The sequence below is a fragment of the Hippocampus guttulatus genome, chromosome 4 (assembly GCF_054856545.1).
Source record: "Hippocampus guttulatus isolate MCC_2025c chromosome 4, RoL_Hgut_1.0, whole genome shotgun sequence".
Classification (NCBI taxonomy): Eukaryota; Metazoa; Chordata; class Actinopteri; order Syngnathiformes; family Syngnathidae; genus Hippocampus; species Hippocampus guttulatus.
The window spans coordinates 5,021,863-5,041,048 of record NC_141264.1 but is presented as its reverse complement, the minus strand read 5'-3'; the positions used below and the strand labels follow the sequence as shown (position 1 = coordinate 5,041,048).

At 44.0% G+C, this 19,186-nt stretch overlaps 2 protein-coding genes across 4 annotated transcripts; both read right to left on the bottom strand.

Annotated features, from left to right (window-relative positions):
• Positions 1 to 776: 776 nt before the first annotated feature.
• Positions 777 to 12,573, bottom strand: arpin (actin related protein 2/3 complex inhibitor). The gene is made up of 6 exons (XM_086108581.1): positions 12,474 to 12,573; positions 10,106 to 10,181; positions 9,671 to 9,803; positions 3,314 to 3,520; positions 3,008 to 3,171; positions 777 to 2,501 (listed from the first exon to the last, which is right to left on the bottom strand). The coding sequence occupies exons 1-6, from the start codon at positions 12,563 to 12,565 to the stop codon at positions 2,493 to 2,495; spliced, it is 681 nt and encodes a 226-aa protein (XP_085964707.1). The 5' UTR covers positions 12,566 to 12,573; the 3' UTR covers positions 777 to 2,492.
• fam169b (family with sequence similarity 169 member B) lies at positions 12,476 to 19,179 on the bottom strand. 3 transcript variants are annotated; one of them, XM_086108580.1, is made up of 8 exons: positions 18,824 to 19,177; positions 16,891 to 17,020; positions 16,699 to 16,801; positions 16,514 to 16,599; positions 15,820 to 15,982; positions 14,707 to 14,768; positions 14,586 to 14,635; positions 12,476 to 12,613 (listed from the first exon to the last, which is right to left on the bottom strand). In XM_086108580.1, the coding sequence occupies exons 1-8, from the start codon at positions 18,955 to 18,957 to the stop codon at positions 12,607 to 12,609; spliced, it is 735 nt and encodes a 244-aa protein (XP_085964706.1). In that variant the 5' UTR covers positions 18,958 to 19,177; the 3' UTR covers positions 12,476 to 12,606. The 3 variants fall into 3 exon arrangements, 2 of the variants coding, with proteins under 2 accessions (XP_085964706.1, XP_085964705.1); XM_086108579.1 differs by having other exon boundaries at positions 12,493 to 12,613; positions 14,629 to 14,768; positions 18,824 to 19,179; XR_015100644.1 differs by lacking the exon at positions 12,476 to 12,613 and having other exon boundaries at positions 14,617 to 15,499; positions 15,595 to 15,982; positions 18,824 to 19,176.
• Positions 19,180 to 19,186: the final 7 nt, after the last annotated feature.

Genomic DNA, 19,186 nt, shown 5'->3' with positions numbered 1-19,186 from the left:
CATTTACAAGCTGCAGCCGATGCTCATTCAGGAGTTGGACCATGCTCATTTTTCCAACTGCCCTCCTCTTCTTTACCCCCCTTTGGGAGACTGCAGGAAGATTTTTTTGGGGTGAGTCGGGGGGGGGGGCATTGCTGTTGCAATGAGTTGCAAATCATGTTCAACCTACAGTATATTTAATTGAATACACTACAACAGGGGTCACCAAAGCGGTGACCGCGGCCACCAGGTAGCTCCCTAGGCCCTCATAAGTAGCCCACAGCCCTGTTCTACAAAAAAAATAATAATAAAAAAATCCCCCCAGGGATAGAACATTGTGATTTCATAGTAATACTGACAAAATAATCATGTGGAAAATGTAAACATTTGCAGAGATTGAGAAATAGTGTATGTGGACATCTGTTTCTTACCTTGTCAAATAATTTTACATGATTGGTGTTTTAATGTAGGTCAATTGTTAATAATAACATAAAGGTCATTTGAGTACATTTAAGAAATGTTCGGGGCAGCATGGCTCAGTGGTAGAGTGGTCGTTTCCCAACCCAGAGGTTGGTAGTTTGAGTCCTGGCCTTGTCAATGTGTCCTTGAGCAAGATGCCGAACCCCAAGTTGCTCCTGATGCTGCATCATCAGTCAGTAAAATGAAGTAACAGCGTGAAGCGCTTTGAGTACCCGAGGTAAAAACGCACTGTATAAGTGACAGCCCATTTATTGAACTGGTATCCCTTGGCATTAATCAGGGCCCAAGAAATAGCTCTCACTTTCAAAAAGATGAGATATTTAATATTCAAATGGAAACTTTATTGTTGTACCAAATCATGAACAATTTTATGGCTGCAACACATTCCAAAAAAAGTTTGGACAGGTGGCAAAAAAGACGGAGAAAGTTGAGAAAAGCTCATCAAATACCTTTTTGGAAGATGCCACAAATGAACAGGCTAACTGGGAAAAGGTGGGCGCCATGATTGGTTATAAAGGAGCTTCCCTGAATTGTTAAGTCATTCACAGGCTAGGATGGGGCGAGGTTCACTCTGTGTGAACAACTGCGTGAGAAAATAGTCAAACTGTTTAAGGACAATCTACAGTCCATAATATCATCAAAAGGTTCAGTGAATCTGGAGGAATCACTGCATCTAAGGGGCAAGGCCGAAAACCAACATGAATGCCCGTGACCTTCCATCCCTCAGGTGACACTGCATCACAAACTGACGTCAATGTACAAAGAAAATCACCACATGGGCTCAGGAACACTTTGGAAAATAATGTGAGTAAACACAGTTCACAGAAACGCTGTCAGCTTCTCTGGGTCCGAGCTCATCGAGGATGGACTGATCCAAGGTGTTCTGTGGTCTGACGACTGCACATCTCAAAATGTTTTGAGAAATTATGGACGTCATGTCCTCCAGGTCAAAGAGGAAGCGAACCACCCAGACTGGTATCGACATAAAGTTCAAAAGGCAGCATCTGTGCTGGTATGGGTGGAATGGGAATTTGACATACTGTATAACAGCGCTAAATGGAAGTAAATGTTCGTACTATTGAATGCTTACCGTACCTTTGAATGCTGACCAATTATTTTGCAGATAAGCAAAGTTGCACTAGTCTGTACGCTGTGTAGCTGCTGATTGCGCTGGCCTTCACCACCTCCCAACAAGATAAAGACGCGGAGGGGGAGAAGGCTCCCTTGACAGATCTGTGAACGGTGTCCCTCCATGTTTTTTCTTTTCTTTTTGTTTCTTAAATAAATCTCATCATTTTTTATAAATATTTTCATTGTCTTGATTTCCCTGGACAAGACATGGGTCTATGTTAGTGCCAATGGCATGGGGAACTTATATATTTGTGAAGGCACCATTAATGCTCAAAGGAACAAAGAAGTGTTGGAGAAACATACACTGCCATCCAAGCAATGTCTTTTTCATGGATGGCCCTGATTTTTTCAGCAAAACGATATCAAACCACCTTCTTCACGTGTTACAACAGCGTGACTTTGTCGTAAAAGAGTAAGGGCACAAGACTGGCCTGCCTGCAGTCCAGACCTGTCTCCCATTGAAAATGTGTGGCGCATTATGACGCATAAAATACGAAATCGTCGACCCCGGACTGTTGAAAAGCTGAAGCTGTACATCAAGCAAGAATGGGAAAGAATTCTTTGGTCATATTTTTTATATTGTTGCATTATAACTGTCCACACCTTCTTTTGCAAGGAATTCAATCTGGTGTGGTATGTTGGGTTTGAGCTTTCTCTCTGATGCAATACGACAAGTCCAAATATGCATAAAAGAAACAGAGCAAGTCCAATAACAGAGCTTGTGTAGGTATCCAATGTATCTTTGTCAGTTTTACTCATGGGAATGATTCAAACCAAGGCCACATGTGCAATACGTTTGGTGTCTTGTTTACCAAAGCAATTTGATCCAAGACATCAGGCTGAAGTTGAAGCAGTTCAAACTGGAGATGGGCCAAAAGCTGCAGGATTATGATGATTTCTCTTTAGTCATCCTACGAAAGAGACAAAATAGTGCTTTTGAACCCTTTCAGGTGCAGCGGTTACTACAGTGGACAGTTTATCATGTCATCGGGTTACAGGGTGCATGAAAGGGTATATACAACAGATCTTTACTTGTCCATAACCATGAATTATGCTGCAGTTGACACAGTGCCGTTTAGTCCTTTTTGTTCATCCTTGTTTACATTTTGTGAAAGTTATCTCCTCCCTCCAAAAGCTTTATTTCTCATGCTCCCTTATGATTGATAACAGTTTTGGATACAATGTAAAAGTTGCTGGGGGAGTGGCGGGTTTCCGAAATGCATATTAGGCTTTGAGAAATAAACTATCCATACAAATAAGAGTGAGTGACTGCATCTGCCTGGCTCTCATTTGAGAATGAGTACTTAAAATCTGGTGATTTCGTTGGAAAAACACACTCTTACATACATTGTTCTCGGAGTCAATTATGTACGGATGTATGAACTCGCTTTCATTTGACTGTAGCTGTTTCTCTCACCCATTCATCGTCCTGAGGTCCCTCTCCTTCATCTCCAGTCTTCTGAGTGTCAGCTCCTCCAGTTTTGTTGGCCATAATCTTGTCTGTCCAAGATGCTCCAGTATTCTCATCTCCAGCAAAATTACACTTGGACACGGTGCCACCATCTACTTTAGCCAAGGAGACTGTAAACAGCAAGAAAAGGTGTTCAAAATTCCACCCATCTCTTCACCTGAGTGTCCAAAACACTTTTTTTGTTACTTTGTCCTTTGGAAGGACTTATGAAATAGGTGAAAAAATGGTCACATCATGACCACGCAGACTCACATATAAAAGGGCTGTTTCCTCTAGTCTTCAGTCGAATGTCTGTTTCAGTCTCAAGCTCCGTTTTCTCCATTTCGCATTCAGGGTACCAGAAGGCCCATGCGCCGTCAGGTCTGTGCTTGTCAGTTACCTTCACCAGCTCGGCTTTACGTATCAGTGCTGACAGCTGCTCCTCTGACAGGATGTCTGACTCCCCTTTAGCTTCCACCTCTTTATGGGAATTGATAGAAATACAGGCACACGCATGTACACATTAGAAGATGTGAGGGTTTTTTTTTTTAATAAACTCGTTGGAGTCTCCGGTGTTACCTCAATTTACTTCCTTCTTCACTAAGCACCCTAACCAGTGTATCTGCAGATTTAAGGAATCCTTGAAGACCTTTTTTAATGTGCACTCAGATCATATTTAATACTTCACGCTGACTGAATAAGTTGTCATATTTTGCTTATCTGTGGTCAGGTTGCAGGGGCAGCAGCTAAAGCAACCTGGACTTCACTTTTGCCCTCCGCTTCATACAGCTGTGAAGAGGGGATGCCCATACGTTAACAGGCCAACAGGTGTGTCCGAGGTCTTCCCCAGGACCTCCTTCCCATAGGGTATGCCAGGAAAACCTCATGTTGTTTGTTTTTTTTTTAAAATAGTTGTACATCCAAATACTGTATTGCAATGTTTTTATTGTGTCTGTGACATGAAGACTTTTAAATGGTGGACTTAATTTTCCAATCTAATTTTTTAATCGGCTTGAGCTGAACACAGAAAATATCAGCAGCAAAAAAGTTTCTTTGTTTTTATCACAACATGAATACTTCCCTTTAATACTACCGTCACTACTATTACGACTAATAAAGATAATAATAAAAGTGATCACTGAAACAAGTCTGATTGAAACACATCTCAGGTGTTTTTTTTTGGGGGGGGGGGGTCCTTTACTGAGGATAAATGTTGCTGCAACGCAATTCTGTCTCGTGTAAGCGTACCCTCTTGCCTGGAAAAATCTGCCCAACGTTTTCCAAGTTGTCAGCTTGATTAAATATTCCATTTCAATGCAGAGCTCAAACAAAAGGCCAAATATGGCCTGCCACATCATTTTTGTGGCCCGCAAAGCAAATCATCAGTGATAATTCTACAGTTTACCCCCAGCGAGTCCCAGGGACTCGCTGATCAGATAAGTATGAGTCCCATTATGCATTTAGAGTGTCCCAAATTTCTAATTCTGAAATGGTCTACTTATTCAATTGCATATGATAATGATAATAACACAAATAACAACATAATAACAACTATAAACTGTCATGATTCAGTTTAGGGACCAACAGGTGGCACTGTAGGGCTCCCCCGAAAGCTGCACACCTGTTGGTCATAACTAATTAGGGCTTTAAAAGGACTCCTAGCCCGAACAGTCAGTGTCGGGTCATTGTTGCTTTTGCTACTGTCATGTGTGTTGCTGTTTGCTCTTAGTTTCTGTCATGTTTAGTTCATTGTTATGTTTTAGCTTTATCCATCCATCCATCCATCCATCTTCTACCGCTTATCCGGGCCGGGTTGCGGGGGCAACAGCTTTAGCAGGAAAGCCCAGACTTCCCTCTCCCTAGCTACTTCTTCCAGCTCTCCCCCGGGGATCCCGAGGCGTTCCCAGGCCAGCTGGGTGACATAGTCACTCCAGCGTGTCCTGGGTCTTCCTCGGGGTCTCCTCCCGGTGGGACATGCCCGGAACACCTCACCAGGGAGGCGTTCAGGAGGCATCCGAATCAGATGCCCAAGCCACCTCATCTGGCTCCTCTCGATGTGGAGGAGAAGCGGCTCGACTCTGAGCCCCTCCCGGATGACCGCGCTTCTCACCTTATCTCTAAGGGAGAGCCCGGACACCCTGCGGAGAAAACTCATTTCGGCCGCTTGTATCCGGGATCTCGTTCTTTCGGTCACGACCCATAGCTCGTGACCATAGATGAGGGTTGGAACGTAGATCAACCGGTAAATTGAGAGCTTCGCCCTTTGGCTCAGCTCCTTCTTCACCATGACAGACCGATACAACGTCCGCATCACAGCAGACGCTGCACCGATCCGCCTGTCGATCTCTCGCTCCCTCCTGCCCTCACTCGTGAACAAGACCCCAAGATACTTAAACTCCTCCACTTGGGGCAAGATCTCTCCCCCGACCCGGAGGGGGCACTCCACCCTTTTCCGACTGAGGACCATGGTTTCAGATTTGGAGGTGCTGATTTTCATCCCAACCGCTTCACACTCAGCTGCGAAACGCTCCAGTGAGAGTTGGAGAGCCCCGTTTGAAGGAGCCAACAGCACCACATCATCTGCAAAAAGCAGGGATGCAATACTGAGGCCACCAAAACGGACGCCCTCAACGCTTCGGCTGCGCCTAGAAATTCTGTCCATAAAGATTATGAACAGAATCGGCGACAAAGGGCAGCCTTGGCGGAGTCCTACCCTCACTGGAAACGATTCCGACTTACTGCCGGCAATGCGAACCAAACTCTGACATCGGTGGTATAGTGACCGAATAGCCCGTATCAGGGGGTTCGGTACCCCATACCCACGAAGCACCCCCCACAGAACTCCCCGAGGGACACGGTCAAACGCCTTCTCCAAGTCCACAAAACACATGTAGACTGGTTGGGCGAATTCCCACATACCCTCGAGGACCCTGCTAAGGGTGTAGAGCTGGTCCACTGTTCCACGGCCGGGACGAAAACCACACTGCTCCTCCTCAATCTGAGGCTCGACTTCCTGACGGACCCTCCTCTCCAGCACCCCTGAATAGACCTTACCAGGGAGGCTGAGGAGTGTGATCCCTCTGTAGTTGGAACACACCCTCCGGTCCCCCCTTTTAAAAAGAGGGACTACCACCCCGGTCTGCCAATCCAGAGGCACTCTCCCCGTTGACCACGCGATGTTGCAGAGGCGTGTCAACCAGGACAGCCCCACAACATCCAGAGCCTTGAGGAACTCCGGGCGGATCTCATCCACCCCTGGGGCCCTGCCACCGAGGAGCTTTTTAACCACATCGGTGACTTCAACCACAGAGATAGGAGAGCCCACCTCAGGGTCCTCAGACTCTGCTTCCTCCAAGGAAGACGTGTTGGTGGAGTTGAGGAGGTCTTCGAAGTACTCTGCCCACCGGTTCACAACGTCCCGAGTCGAAGTCAGCAGTGCCCCATCCCCACTGTACACAGTGTTAGTGGTGCACTGCTTCCCCCTCCTGAGACGTCGGATGGTGGACCAGAATTTCCTCGAAGCCGTCCGGAAGTCGACTTCCATGGCCTCACCGAACTCTTCCCACGCTCGGGTTTTTGCCTCGGCGACCACCGAAGCTGCGTTCCGCTTGGCCAGTCGATACCCGTCAGCTGCCTCTGGGGTTCCACAGGCCATAAAGGCTCGATAGGACTCCTTCTTCAGCTTGACGGCATCCCTTACTGCTGGTGTCCACCAGCGAGTACGAGGGTTGCCACCACGACAGGCACCAACCACCTTACGGCCACAACTCAGATTGGCCGCCTCAACAATAGAGGCACGGAACATGGTCCACTCGGACTCAATGTCCCCCGTCTCCCCCGGAACATGGGAAAAGCTCTGTCGGAGGTGGGAGTTGAAACTCCTTCTGACAGGGGATTCCGCCAGACGCTCCCAACAAACCCTCACAATACGTTTGGGTCTGCCAGGACGGACCGGCATCTTCCCCCACCATCGGAGCCTACTCACCACCAGGTGGTGATCAGTTGACAGCTCCGCCCCTCTCTTCACCCGAGTGTCCAAAACATGCGGCCGCAAATCCGATGATACAACCACAAGGTCGATCATCGAACTACGGCCTAGGGTGTCCTGGTGCCAAGTGCACATATGGACACCCTTATGTTTGAACAAGGTGTTCGTTATGGACAATCCGTGGCGAGCACAGAAGTCCAATAACAAAACACCACTCGAGTTCTGATCGGGGGGGCCGTTCCTCCCAATCACGCCCCTCCAGGTCTCACTGTCATTGCCCACGTGAGCATTGAAGTCCCCCAGCAGAACAAGGGAGTCCCCAGCAGGAGTACTCTCCAGCACACCCTCCAAGGACTCCAAAAAGGGTGGGTATGCTGAGCTGCCGTTTGGTGCATATGCACAAACAACAGTCAGGACCCGTCCCCCCACCCGAAGGCGGAGGGAAGCAACCCTCTCGTCTACCGGTGTGAACCCCAATGTACAGGCACTGAGCCGGGGGGCAATGAGTATGCCCACACCTGCTCTGCGCCTCTCACCATGAGCAACTCCAGAGTGGAAGAGAGTCCAACCCCTCTCGAGAGAACTAGTACCAGAACCCAGGCTGTGTGTGGAGGCAAGTCCGACTATATCCAGTTGGAACTTCTCTACCTCACACACCAGCTCGGGCTCCTTCCCTGCCAGAGAGGTGACATTCCATGTCCCAAGAGCTAGCTTCTGCAGCCGAGGATCGGACCGCCAGGGTCCCCGCCTTTGGCTGCCGCCCAGCTCGCATTGCACCCGACCCCTTTGACCCCTCCCACGGGTGGTGAGACCATGAGAATGTTTTAGCTTTAGTTATGGTTTTTTTGTTTGATACTTTGGACTTTGTGTGTTTGGGATTTAGTTTTCTTTGTTTTAAATACAATTCTTCAAATACACCCTGCTCCTCCCTCCTGCCTGCTTTTTGGGGTCCACCACCACCACGCAACGTGACATAAACAAATGCTGCAAAAATTTAAATAATTCAGGAGCAGGCCTGAGGATTTCGGAAATTCACGGAAACCGTTTTTCGGTTCCGTCGGATTACCCAATGGGAAACCACGGTAACTAATTTTGGGTTCCGTAAACATTCATCATGGGGACCCATTTTTCTATTTTGAATGATATTCATAATCAAGAATTCTGAAACTCAAGAGTATGTTTCAAGGGCAAATGTTTGAAAACTATCCATGAACAATGAACATTACATCAGCAGCTGTGTACTCCAGGTTTATTTTTAAAAAATGGATCAAAATATGGTGTAGTCATATGGCATCATGAATACAGAATACTACAAAATCTGAGTATTTTTTTCCAATCTCACACTGCAGAGATTAATTTACTGGTAATCATTAATACAGGTAAGTATTGATGTGGCTTGACATCCTCTTCCCAAGACGATGCATGTGTAATCTACTATCAATTTGACGAAAGAATTTAACCGACGTCATCATGAGTTCTACCAACAGTTAACATTAGCATTACTACACCTTGTGACGAATGTTTTATTCCTAAAGTTACCATGCTACAACCAGTAAATTATAGAATAACCAATACTGTTTCATCATATTTTTTATAGCGATTAGCCTATAGATCTAATGACCAACTTGCCTCGTAATCGTGCCTTCCATCGTATCTCGCTCTCGTGTTCTCTGCATACGTCACAGGTGAGTTTAGTGATACGCCCTTCGGATGATTCATACGAAAAATCAGACTGGCATTCCCATTTCTTAAATGTCTTAATTAGTAGACCTTTGTGAGTTTTTTCGCCGCCATCTCAAACTTCCATCCGCGCGATTCCCCAGTTTTCAGACGAAAATAGCAACCCGCATGTGCACATAACGTTATCTGTTCCGTCCCCCCAACACTGAAAACAAAAGTAATTTCGAAGAAACACACTCACACACCACACCACAAACACCCATACAGACACAGTGAAATCGCGTTGATCACACAGGAGAGACTTGATCGCGTACAGTCAACTCGTGTGCGGTGACTTTTATGGTTAAACGATTTTTTGGTACCGTCAAAATGACGCCACAGAAACGATTGTTACCGTGAAATCCTCAGGCCTGCCGTTTTTTGTTTGTTTGTTGTTGTTGTTGTTTTGACTGAGAAATTTCCTTGCGTCCCAAAAACGCACATTACTGTATTTGGAACTGTGCGTCCCGCGGGAAAATATGCGTTTAGGACGCGGGAAGCAGAGGTAACGAGATGGCTGATCATGTGTCACTGTCAATATCCATGACCCTTGCTAAAATCTGTACCAAAATGTTAAATAATCATATGTAATAAATGATAACCTTGAGATTTGTCAATATTTTTGTATCCTTTTTATACGAATTGGAAAAATAATTCATCAAATTATTTTCCTTCACTTCTGATTTCAAAACTAGTAAGCCATCAATTTGTTGTGTATATCCAACAATACGGTCAGACCATTCAGCACTTATTTGGTTTCACTGGAATAACAGCCCAATGAGGGAAGCCGTAACTACAAAGTGGCACATGACAAAAATGAGTTTGATGCTGCTACTCTATGAGGAAATGCAAAATGATGATAAAAGTAATAAAACAAATTAAGAGTGTAACTACTGATCAAGTATCAGTTAGTCTTCACTTACTGTAGGAGGACATGAGGAAGCCCGTGTTGACCTTTCTGGTGTCACTGAAGTTTGGTTCTATCTCCTTCCCACTAGGGTCATACTTTCTGCGATGGATGCGTCGAGGTTTGACATAGAGCACATGGTAACGAACCTGCCAAATGAAAAAATATAGTTTTTTTCCCTGTAATACTGTATAATTTTGACTGATTCAATGTGTAATATTTTTGCAATAAATTTGTTTGGAAGAGAAAGCAGGCATGGGTCTGTAAACTTCAGTTTGCAAAGAACATTTGAGATGAATTTCTCAATGTCAACACTTAATTTCAAATGGAGGGGTAATTTCCCATATGACTTCTTTTAACTATTAGCCTTGCATACACATGGATTTTGTAGCTTACGGATGAAGAGAAACTTCCACTTCCTGTATTGTGATCTTAAGTCTCCATACGGTACCTTCTGATTGTTGACGTCAGTCAGTGCATGTCTTGAAACATCAACAAGCGTTCCTTCAAGAATTACTCCAGGTCCACTATAACAAGAACAACAACAAAGCATTAGTTATACATAAAAACAATAGAAAAAGAATCTTGAATGAATTGTGACACACTGCAACAATAAAAACACAAGAGCATCAGTTAATATAAAAATACAGTTCCTTTAAAGTCACATATGGGTGCTAAAATATGCTGGTATTGCAAAATGCGCTAAAATAATGACGTCTCTTCCTTTCAATCAAAAGCTACTGTAACAGCGCCGTATAGTAGTTATACATATATGCACGTGTGTGTGTGTGGTTGTGTATGTGTGCACACACGACGGTGCTGTACACGCATGACCCCTAGAGGCCGTGAACACAACGCTCTTCCAAGCTTTCCCTTCCTTGTATGCAAATAAATGATGGGCGTTTTTTCACCCCGACGAACAGAACAGTTGTTTCCATCTGACTGCGCTGTTATAACGTAAAGAACACCAAATCAGAAGAAGGAAAATACACGATTATATTAAGTGTCGAAATTGTTGTTGACAATCGTTTGCTCGTACTAACATGAGCTGACTGCGCTGTTATAACGTAAAGAACACCAAATCAGAAGAAGGAAAATACACGATTATATTAAGTGTCGAAATTGTTGTTGACAATCGTTTGCTCGTACTAACATGAGCGCATTTAGCTGGATTTAATGAATTCATTGTATACAACAGTTTTCACCTACCTTTCATGAGATCCGGGTGACCACACACGGTCATATTTCTCATTGTGTACTGGTTTGTTTTTTAAAGATATGTTATGGTAGATTCGGCTCATTTTTCACAAATTATTCTCAAAATTCCAAATAATCCCGTCCGTGTTTTTCCCGAAACTGACATTTCCGTTTCCGTCCACATGGACGGTATGCTTGTGATGCATTCCATGAACGTGGGAAGTCCGACAACCGAGTTCCGACTAGGAAAGGTCACTTAGAACGCCCTTTGAACTGGGAGGTCCCAGTTGCGAAGTCCGAAGTAAGGGGGAGGCAAAAAAAAAGTTCTCCGACCGACTTCAATGTGACGTCACGACAATGGCGACGGCATGGAGACACAGAGAGTGAATGGCAAAACATAATTTACAAGATTATGACCAGTGGCGGATGCTGGTCTGTCAAGGAGGGGAAGCTCAATTTCGGCCTACATCATAAAATGTGTCCGTTTTATGTGGATTCTACTCTCCGTTCCTTTTCAAGAAAATTATCTGTGACCCTGTCATACCAACAAGGCGACTTAACTAGTGTCCTACAACTACAATAAAACCCACCAGAAATGAAAGATTAATATGTCGCTAGTCGTTTTCAACAAAGAGAGTGTCGCTCAGATGATTAGAAGTCTCCAGTTCAACTCAGAACAATGAGAATTGAAAAATGCTCCCACGATGCCTACACCAAAAAGATCGGTGATTGGCTCATTTCGCTGTCAATCTAAAAGAGATTCAGCCTCAGACAGATCATCCAATCATCATGGAGAAAAGCTCAGCGTCCGTGCCAGCCCATAAACGCCCACTGTCCATAGACTCCCAGACCCAGAGACACTGAGCGTCCGATCGGCGGGACAAAAGCAGCATTTATCCAATGACTCGTCTCGTTTCAGTGCATTGCACGGGCTCTGAACTCTCTCGACGCCCAGCATCCGAGCTGTAGACGCTCAGCGTCCACACAGTTTAAAGCACAGTGAAGCTGCTGGATGAATGAGAAGAGAGTTGCGTCGTAACCAGTAATAAGAAGCTGATTCGGAAGAAAATTGAGCGCGTTGTAGCGCATAGTTAGTCAATGACATGTACACACACGTATTTGATCACTTACTTTTGGACATTTTAGGGGAAGCTGAGCTTCCCTTGCAGTCGTAGAGCAATCACCTCTGATTATGACATACAGTATATTTATCCATCAATTTTCCACACCGCTTATCCTTAACAGGATGGCGTGGGGAGTTGCTGGAACCAACCCATCTGACTTCAGGCAGAAGGCAGACTGCACCATGAACTCATCACCTAAATCTTAAATTTGACCCCACCTTGCTGTTTAGTGCTGGGGGGGGGGGGGGGGGGTCACCACATTTAATCCTCCATGAGATGTGGCCAGACAGACAAATAACCTTCTGGAAAATACCCCGCCTCTCGCCCAGTCAGTTGGGATAGGCTCCAGCACACCCGTGACAAAATAAATGTATCGATACGATACGAGAGACGACTAACATAAGAGTTATAAAAACAAAGGATGCCGAGTTCTATCAACTGGTACAAGATGAGTTATATGGACACAGTCTTGGATCAAATGAGGTTTCCCACTCGTACAACTTCATCTCCACTGAGTGAATAGCGGGATAGTTGGATGTTGAGCCAGACGTTTCGCCGTTGAGTCCATTCCCCTGGAGCCTCAACTTCATACAGACGGTCTCTGTAGTCTTCATTCAGCTGCAGAAACTGCCTACACACTAAAAACAGAGGCATTTTATTACATAATGCATAAAATGAATGTCTTCTTTCCAAATAAATGCAACACCCATGTTTTGCAATTGATGCAATAACTTATTACAGCAGTTTATCGCATCCTGTCATGAGATCAAGAATTTTATCAGAAAATGTGGAGGACTTAGAAAATGTGGCATTATTACATCAGGAGATGAAAATATATTTTTGTACATTACATATTGGTTCACAGCGTGAAGGCTGCGGCTGTGTTTATGAGCCATAATTTGTACTTGTTTGTTATCATGAAACAACGCTTGTTTTGGTCATGTGTCATGTTAGCACAGGTTGTGGTTCCACCTCTTTATTTTAAATACATATTTTTACATTTTCTACTCTGGGTGTGGCGTTTTAATAGAATTTGAGGGAAAATGTATAGACTCATTCATTTCAATACATTCTTATGTCACTGTAAGTCTCAAACATGCGATTTGCTTAATACAGACTAATGGGGGGGGGGTGCATCTGTTGGTTGATGAAATCAGAGGATGATGTAGTCTGACAAGACAATCTCCCTGGGATAAGAGAAAACTTAAAGTCAGATAGAGCATGGACATGTTGAGGGAAGCTATAGGAACGTGATTTACACAGATGTCAAAGAGAGGCTCAAAGGAGCATTCTTTGAACAATCACTGTAAACTGCTTTTGTTGTAGAGTTGGTCTTGTCCGTGCAAGAATATTAAATCATTGAAGCATATCCAGGTTTCTTAGATATTATGCAAGTAATTTGAAGTCGAACATGAATCATGCTTGTATTGGTCTATGTTGTTTTATGCATTTCCATTTGAGGACGATGAAATTTAAATTAAAATGTCACTGAAATTCCCACTGGAGTCAACCTTCAAAAGAAATTATTGTTAAAAAAAACAATCTGAAAGCATTTTGGGTTTGTGTCGTAACCAGTAATAAGAAGCTGATTCGGAAGAAAATTGAGCGCGTTGTAGCGCATAGTTAGTCAATGACATGTACACACACGTATTTGATCACTTACTTTTGGACATTTTAGGGGAAGCTGAGCTTCCCTTGCAGTCGTAGAGCAATCACCTCTGATTATGACATACAGTATATTTATCCATCAATTTTCCACACCGCTTATCCTTAACAGGATGGCGTGGGGAGTTGCTGTGGACAGTGATTTCAAACTCGATCGGCAAATTGGTGCCGTTGTTAAATCCAGCTTCTTTCACCTTAGACAGCTGGCCAAAATAAAACCTCTCCTCTCACATGAACACTTTGAGACAGTAATTCATGCCTTTGTCACATCCCGGCTCGATTACTGCAATGCCCTTTACTTTGGAGTCAGCCAGTCCTCCATTAAGCGCCTTCAGCTGGTCCAGAATGCCGCCGCTCGCCTCTTGACTGGTACTCGTAAGAGGGAGCACATAACTCCTACTCTGGCATCCCTTCACTGGCTCCCCATTCATTTTAGAGTTATTTTCAAGATCCTCTTATTTGTTTTCAAATCTCTGAATAATCTCGCGCCACCTTACCTCTCTGAGCTCATCCGCCCCTACACACCTCAGGTCTGTGGACCAGACTTTATTAGAAGTACCAAGAACTAAACTGAGGCTCAGAGGGGATCGAGCCTTTTCTGTTGCTGGTCCCTCTCTCTGGAATGACCTCCCACTAAACATTCGGCAAGCCTCCTCGCTGCCCATCTTCAAAACCCTCGTCAAAACTCACTTGTATTCTTTGGCATTCGACTCAGCATGACTTAGATTTGTTCTTGGTTTTACTGTTTGGTGCTTTCTACCGCCTTTATTACCGATTTGTCTTACTGTTTATTGTGCATGTTAAATTGCTCCATGTACAGCACTTTGTATGCAGCGATGGCTGTTTGAAAGTGCTCTATAAATACTGTTGACTTGACTTGACTTGACATTGAAAGCTTTATATCTAAATTGTTTTTATGTGCGGAACATTGGAAACTGCTCCAACCTGCAACCATGCTGGGTGAAAGTGGCACACTGATTCCCAGCACCTGCTCGCTGGGGAAGGACGAGCAGAAGTCACTCAGCATCTTAAATCCCAGTCCTCTTTTCCTCCAGCTTGGCCTTACCAGCACAGTGTCCAGAACAGGCAGCTGGTAGCAGCGGCTGCTCCAGCTGTCACACAGACTGCCTGAAACACCACACAGATGGGAGTCAAGTGTGTACAGCATGAGCAATACTGTAGTGTACGCTGATAAAATGACTTATTTAAATCGACATATTTTTCGTGTTATCAATTGTTCTGGAGTATACATTGCATTTGAGGGGGATAGAGGCAATGGGATGTATTATTTAAAAAAACAAAACAAAACAGACCAAGAACCGTACAGCTTAGACTAACCATCAAAACACCTGCTCCAAATGCGTACTGCTTCACTCCGACCGTTCGAAAACTCAAGAGTGTTCTGCAAGTGTTGCGCTCAGTTAATCAGAGTGCCCTAACAAAGGAGTGTCGGAGCCAAGTGCGTCAGGCGCTACAGGTGGACACAGTTCAAGCGCGAGCTGCTGATTGTTTATAACACAGGTTGCATTTGGAAATTAATGGGAGGGGAGCGCACTCCTCCTCTCCGAACGCACATTAAGAGTGGTGTTTGGAAGTCAGAGTGAATTTCCTGACGGCAGCAAATGAGCTCTGAATTGTGGCCAAAAGTAGAATCCTGGTCACCTTTTGGTGCTGTAAATCCTTGTTGTGGGGTAAAGAAGCCGCATGCTAAACTTGCGATATGTCCCGCATTTATTGCCATGACTACTGTTGCAACACCAACACTAACTACGACTACTGTACTACTGTACTATCCTTTGAAGGTTGGCAAATACGTTTGGTGCATTACCACCACCTTCTGGCCACCAGCGGGACGTCTGCTACAAATTGGAAAGCAAACATGTAGCATCTGTTGGTGAGTAAGATACACATTAAGAATGGTTCAATTCTTCAGTTCCAACTAGAGCCACTTTACTTTTCAAACGCTGACTCCCTGCCACATGGGCTCCTGATCCTCGGCTCCTCCATCCATTAGTCCATCTGCACCATCGCAGACAGTCCATTAGGACTGACATTTGAGCTGAACAACATGGTGTCGCTGCAAAAAGGCTCCCCGTTAAAGCTCAAAAAAACAAGTGCCCTGTGGATGTAAACCAGCAATGGTCAAACAGCGCCAACTTTTCCCTCAACAGCAAGACACCTTTGTGTTTGACTGTGTAGAAGCCAACTGCTTGGCCATCTCGCCACAGCAATTTGGCGCTCTCTGTGCGGGGGTGCAGGGAGAAGAGTGCTTCCTTATGTGAAGGCCTCTCCACCACCTGACTCAACAGGAACATAACGAGCCTCTCCATTAGGGACTGGACCTGAGGAAAGCATGTTGCCGAATGGTTAAAAGGTACTTTGTGTGTTGGCGTGAAAGTATTTTCGATATCGGAATCAGACATTAATTTAGAAGCTAATATTGTTATCGAAATCCAGGTCACTAAATTATGAAACAATGTCAGAGTGTGTTAACTTGACTCTGCTGTCACCATCACCTGATTCAGCAAGACTGCTAGCCTATGTTTTGGCTACACTATAATACATAAATTACCTTAATGCATTTCCTTACTATTAGTTTTTTTTCTCTCCCCCCCACAAATTGATAAAAATGTTAACTGAAACAGAAAGAGTTGTTACGATCGTTTAGGTTCTGTTGTATTATTGTTATTTTAGGTTAAACACTTTTTGTTATAGCCGCAGCTGTTGTGAAAACACTATAAAAATAAAGATGTATTGCAACAAAAGCTGCTACTTTTTCCAAACTGTTCATTACAAGGATCAAAATGTTGGAAGGACATATAACATATACATATACTGTGTATATATATATATATATATGAAACTGGGATTACCGGAAGCAAGTCAGTTCTTGAGTTGCAGGACGTCCGTATAACATCATTCACAGACCACCAACTTCCATGCAAGTATAAGGCCACCACTAGAAGGCAAGGGGTGAGCAGGGAGTGTCAGAAGGAGTGTGTGTATATGCATGGGTTTTTTCATGTTTGTATGCCTGTGCAAAAATGTGTCATCACACCTTGAGCTGGATCATCAGGTGGGTGAAGTGCCAATAACGAAGATCTAGCTTGGTCATCCTCAAATAGCTGCAACCATTTGATGTTATTTGCTGTTATTTCCAACTGATTGGACAGACACAACATACATTCCTTGAAACCAAGGGAACACCACAATATAATGAGAACATAATTGTGCTCGAGGACCCCCAGACCTTAGAAGTTTTGGATGATTGAAACCAGTCATTATCTTCAGGCCTGGACTTTAGCGACAAAAGATACTGTTCAGATGCTGACCTCAGGTCAGTTTCGACAACAGGTGGCAGGTCTACGGGGAACATCTTCCTGCACAAAACTTTCAAGTTCATGTACACATTGAAAACAACAAAACATGAATGCAACACGTGAGTTTCAAAGAATCGACATCCAACCAACCGACCTTCTTCAACGTTCATTTAGGCCGCCATAATAAACAAGATAAAACTCGCAGAAAAAACATTTGAATATGAAATATTAACTTTCCAGTCAAATGTATTTGCGCATTCGGTGAGGACAATCATACGCCACTTTGTGAAGTTTGTATCGCTAACGTTGCAATGCTGAAAGGGAAAGAAAATTCTTTGAAACATCCAATCGACAAGAATATTGTAACCTATTTTCTGACAGATTCAGTTGTGACAAGAACGAGAGATTATCATTGTATTTTTTTAACAGAAAGACGACAGATACACCTGTTCCTATACTGCTCTTCCTTGGCACACCTGACAGCATCGACCTGACTTGCAGCGCTACCTTTCGCGAGGAAGTGGTTACACGTCACCTTGTACAAAAGCATCAAGTTACAGACACGAGCAGGAAAATTACCGGAACTACAATACTTTCTAAATAAAAGTATAAAGGGATTGCGTGTAATTGTGCTTTTCTCATTTCTTATTTTTTTAACTATCACGTTGTCACTTTGTCTGAATAGAGAAAACGGACGTGTTTAGCGCATTCTGTACGTGTTTCTTAGTCCTTTGCGCACAGGTTATTTTATTTCTTTCTGTGGAATAAAGACCCACAACTCTTCGACGTATTTTCTTCTCTGTATTCCAGCATCCCAACTCGGTACGAATCAATTCGGGTCTCTGTACTTTTTGATGTTGTAGAGCGCGTCGGTACAAAGAATGCATGAAAATATATCGAGGCAGTATGCAAAAGAAAAGGCGGGCAGTCACGCCCCATGTTAAACAGTTCCAAAAAGACATAAAACACATAAAATCCAGTGTGATCCAGTGTAGCCATAAAAGTTAGTGTGTGTGAGGAGACAGACAACTCCATCCACCGTCCCTCCAGCCTGTCCTCTCTGGCTGGCGCCAGCAAACAAAAGCATTCGAGAAAACAGCTATATGATGTTGATTAAACATGTTCGCTGGAAAACCCCACACAGGTGGGCGTGATTGGAGAGCAATAAAGAAAGTAGTAAATCACTGTCAGCAGTTATTTGTACACATCCCTCTCTTTATCACACTGAAAATTGTCATCACAAAATCGTTGACAGAGTATCCTCTCTTGCCATAAGAAGAATATCTGCTCTATCTTTCTCTATATGAAGAGGAGAAAACCAATATTTTACACCATATCCAACCTCAATATGGAACAACAGTGCAATACAAAATCAATCTTTTTTGCAGAATTTTATTTTTTAAAAGGAGTTCCTCAATATATCAAGCACCAGATTCAGAACACGGACCTGAAAACTTTGGCAGCTCCTTGCTGTCACCACAACAAATATTTCATCAAAACAAATACACGTTAACCTTTTAAATAAAATGTATCCATCAGTGAACTGCGTAGGAAAAAGTTCAATATGGAACAAAACATCTGTTTTCTTTTTTTGTGAGAACGACATTGAAACTGCATATCTATTTTACCATTGCAGTGACACAAAGACATTCTGGGAAGACCTTTGGAAATGGTTGTTTTCAAGAATCCATTTGGAATAGGACAAGTAAAAAGTGTGATGAATAATGTATTACCGCTGGCAAAATATTTCATCCACACACCGCAAAAAGGGACACCATTCGCAACATGAGGGAGCACCAAAACCTCTGGGTCTGGCAGTGTTAAAGGCAGGTGTGGATGAAATATTTACCAGCTTCCCTATACCTCTCTCTCTCTCCATATCTCCCCCATATCCTCACGAGAGTCGCAGTCATGCTGGAGCCTATCCTTGCTGTCATCGGGCAGAGGGTGGGAAACACCTTGACCGGGCCCGTACAAAGTGGAGCCATAGCTGCCATGCACTGGAAGCCCGAGCCTGAGTTTTTATTTTACTACCCTTTTATTGCAGTTTTAGCAGCAAAATTCACAAAACAGCAACCTGTGCCGCAATGTTCGATGACGCATCCGACACACTGGCGCAAGTGTATGACGTCATAAGCACATCCACGTTCTGCAATAATAATAACATTAATAATACTTGTAATCTGCACTTTCGAACTCTACGCGCACTTCCACTGCGTGTATCCT

What these genes read in the sequence shown, in the direction of transcription:
- arpin (XM_086108581.1), bottom strand. Translation starts at nt 12,565, where the DNA reads ATGAAGTTGAGGCTCCAGGGGAATGGACTCAACGGCGAAACGTCTGGC. An exon ending in CACTCAGTGGAGATGAAGTT is followed by an intron (nt 10,182 to 12,473) that starts GTACGAGTGGGA and finishes TTCTTGTTATAG; the next exon opens with TGGACCTGGAGTAATTCTTG. An exon ending in CTTCCTCATGTCCTCCTACA is followed by an intron (nt 3,521 to 9,670) that starts GTAAGTGAAGAC and finishes ATTCCCATAAAG; the next exon opens with AGGTGGAAGCTAAAGGGGAG.
- fam169b (XM_086108579.1), bottom strand. Translation starts at nt 18,957, where the DNA reads ATGGCAGCTATGGCTCCACTTTGTACGGGCCCGGTCAAGGTGTTTCCC. An exon ending in CAAGAACTGACTTGCTTCCG is followed by an intron (nt 15,983 to 16,513) that starts GTAATCCCAGTT and finishes TGCTTTCCTCAG; the next exon opens with GTCCAGTCCCTAATGGAGAG. An exon ending in CTACACAGTCAAACACAAAG is followed by an intron (nt 14,769 to 15,819) that starts GTGTCTTGCTGT and finishes GTGGTGTTTCAG; the next exon opens with GCAGTCTGTGTGACAGCTGG.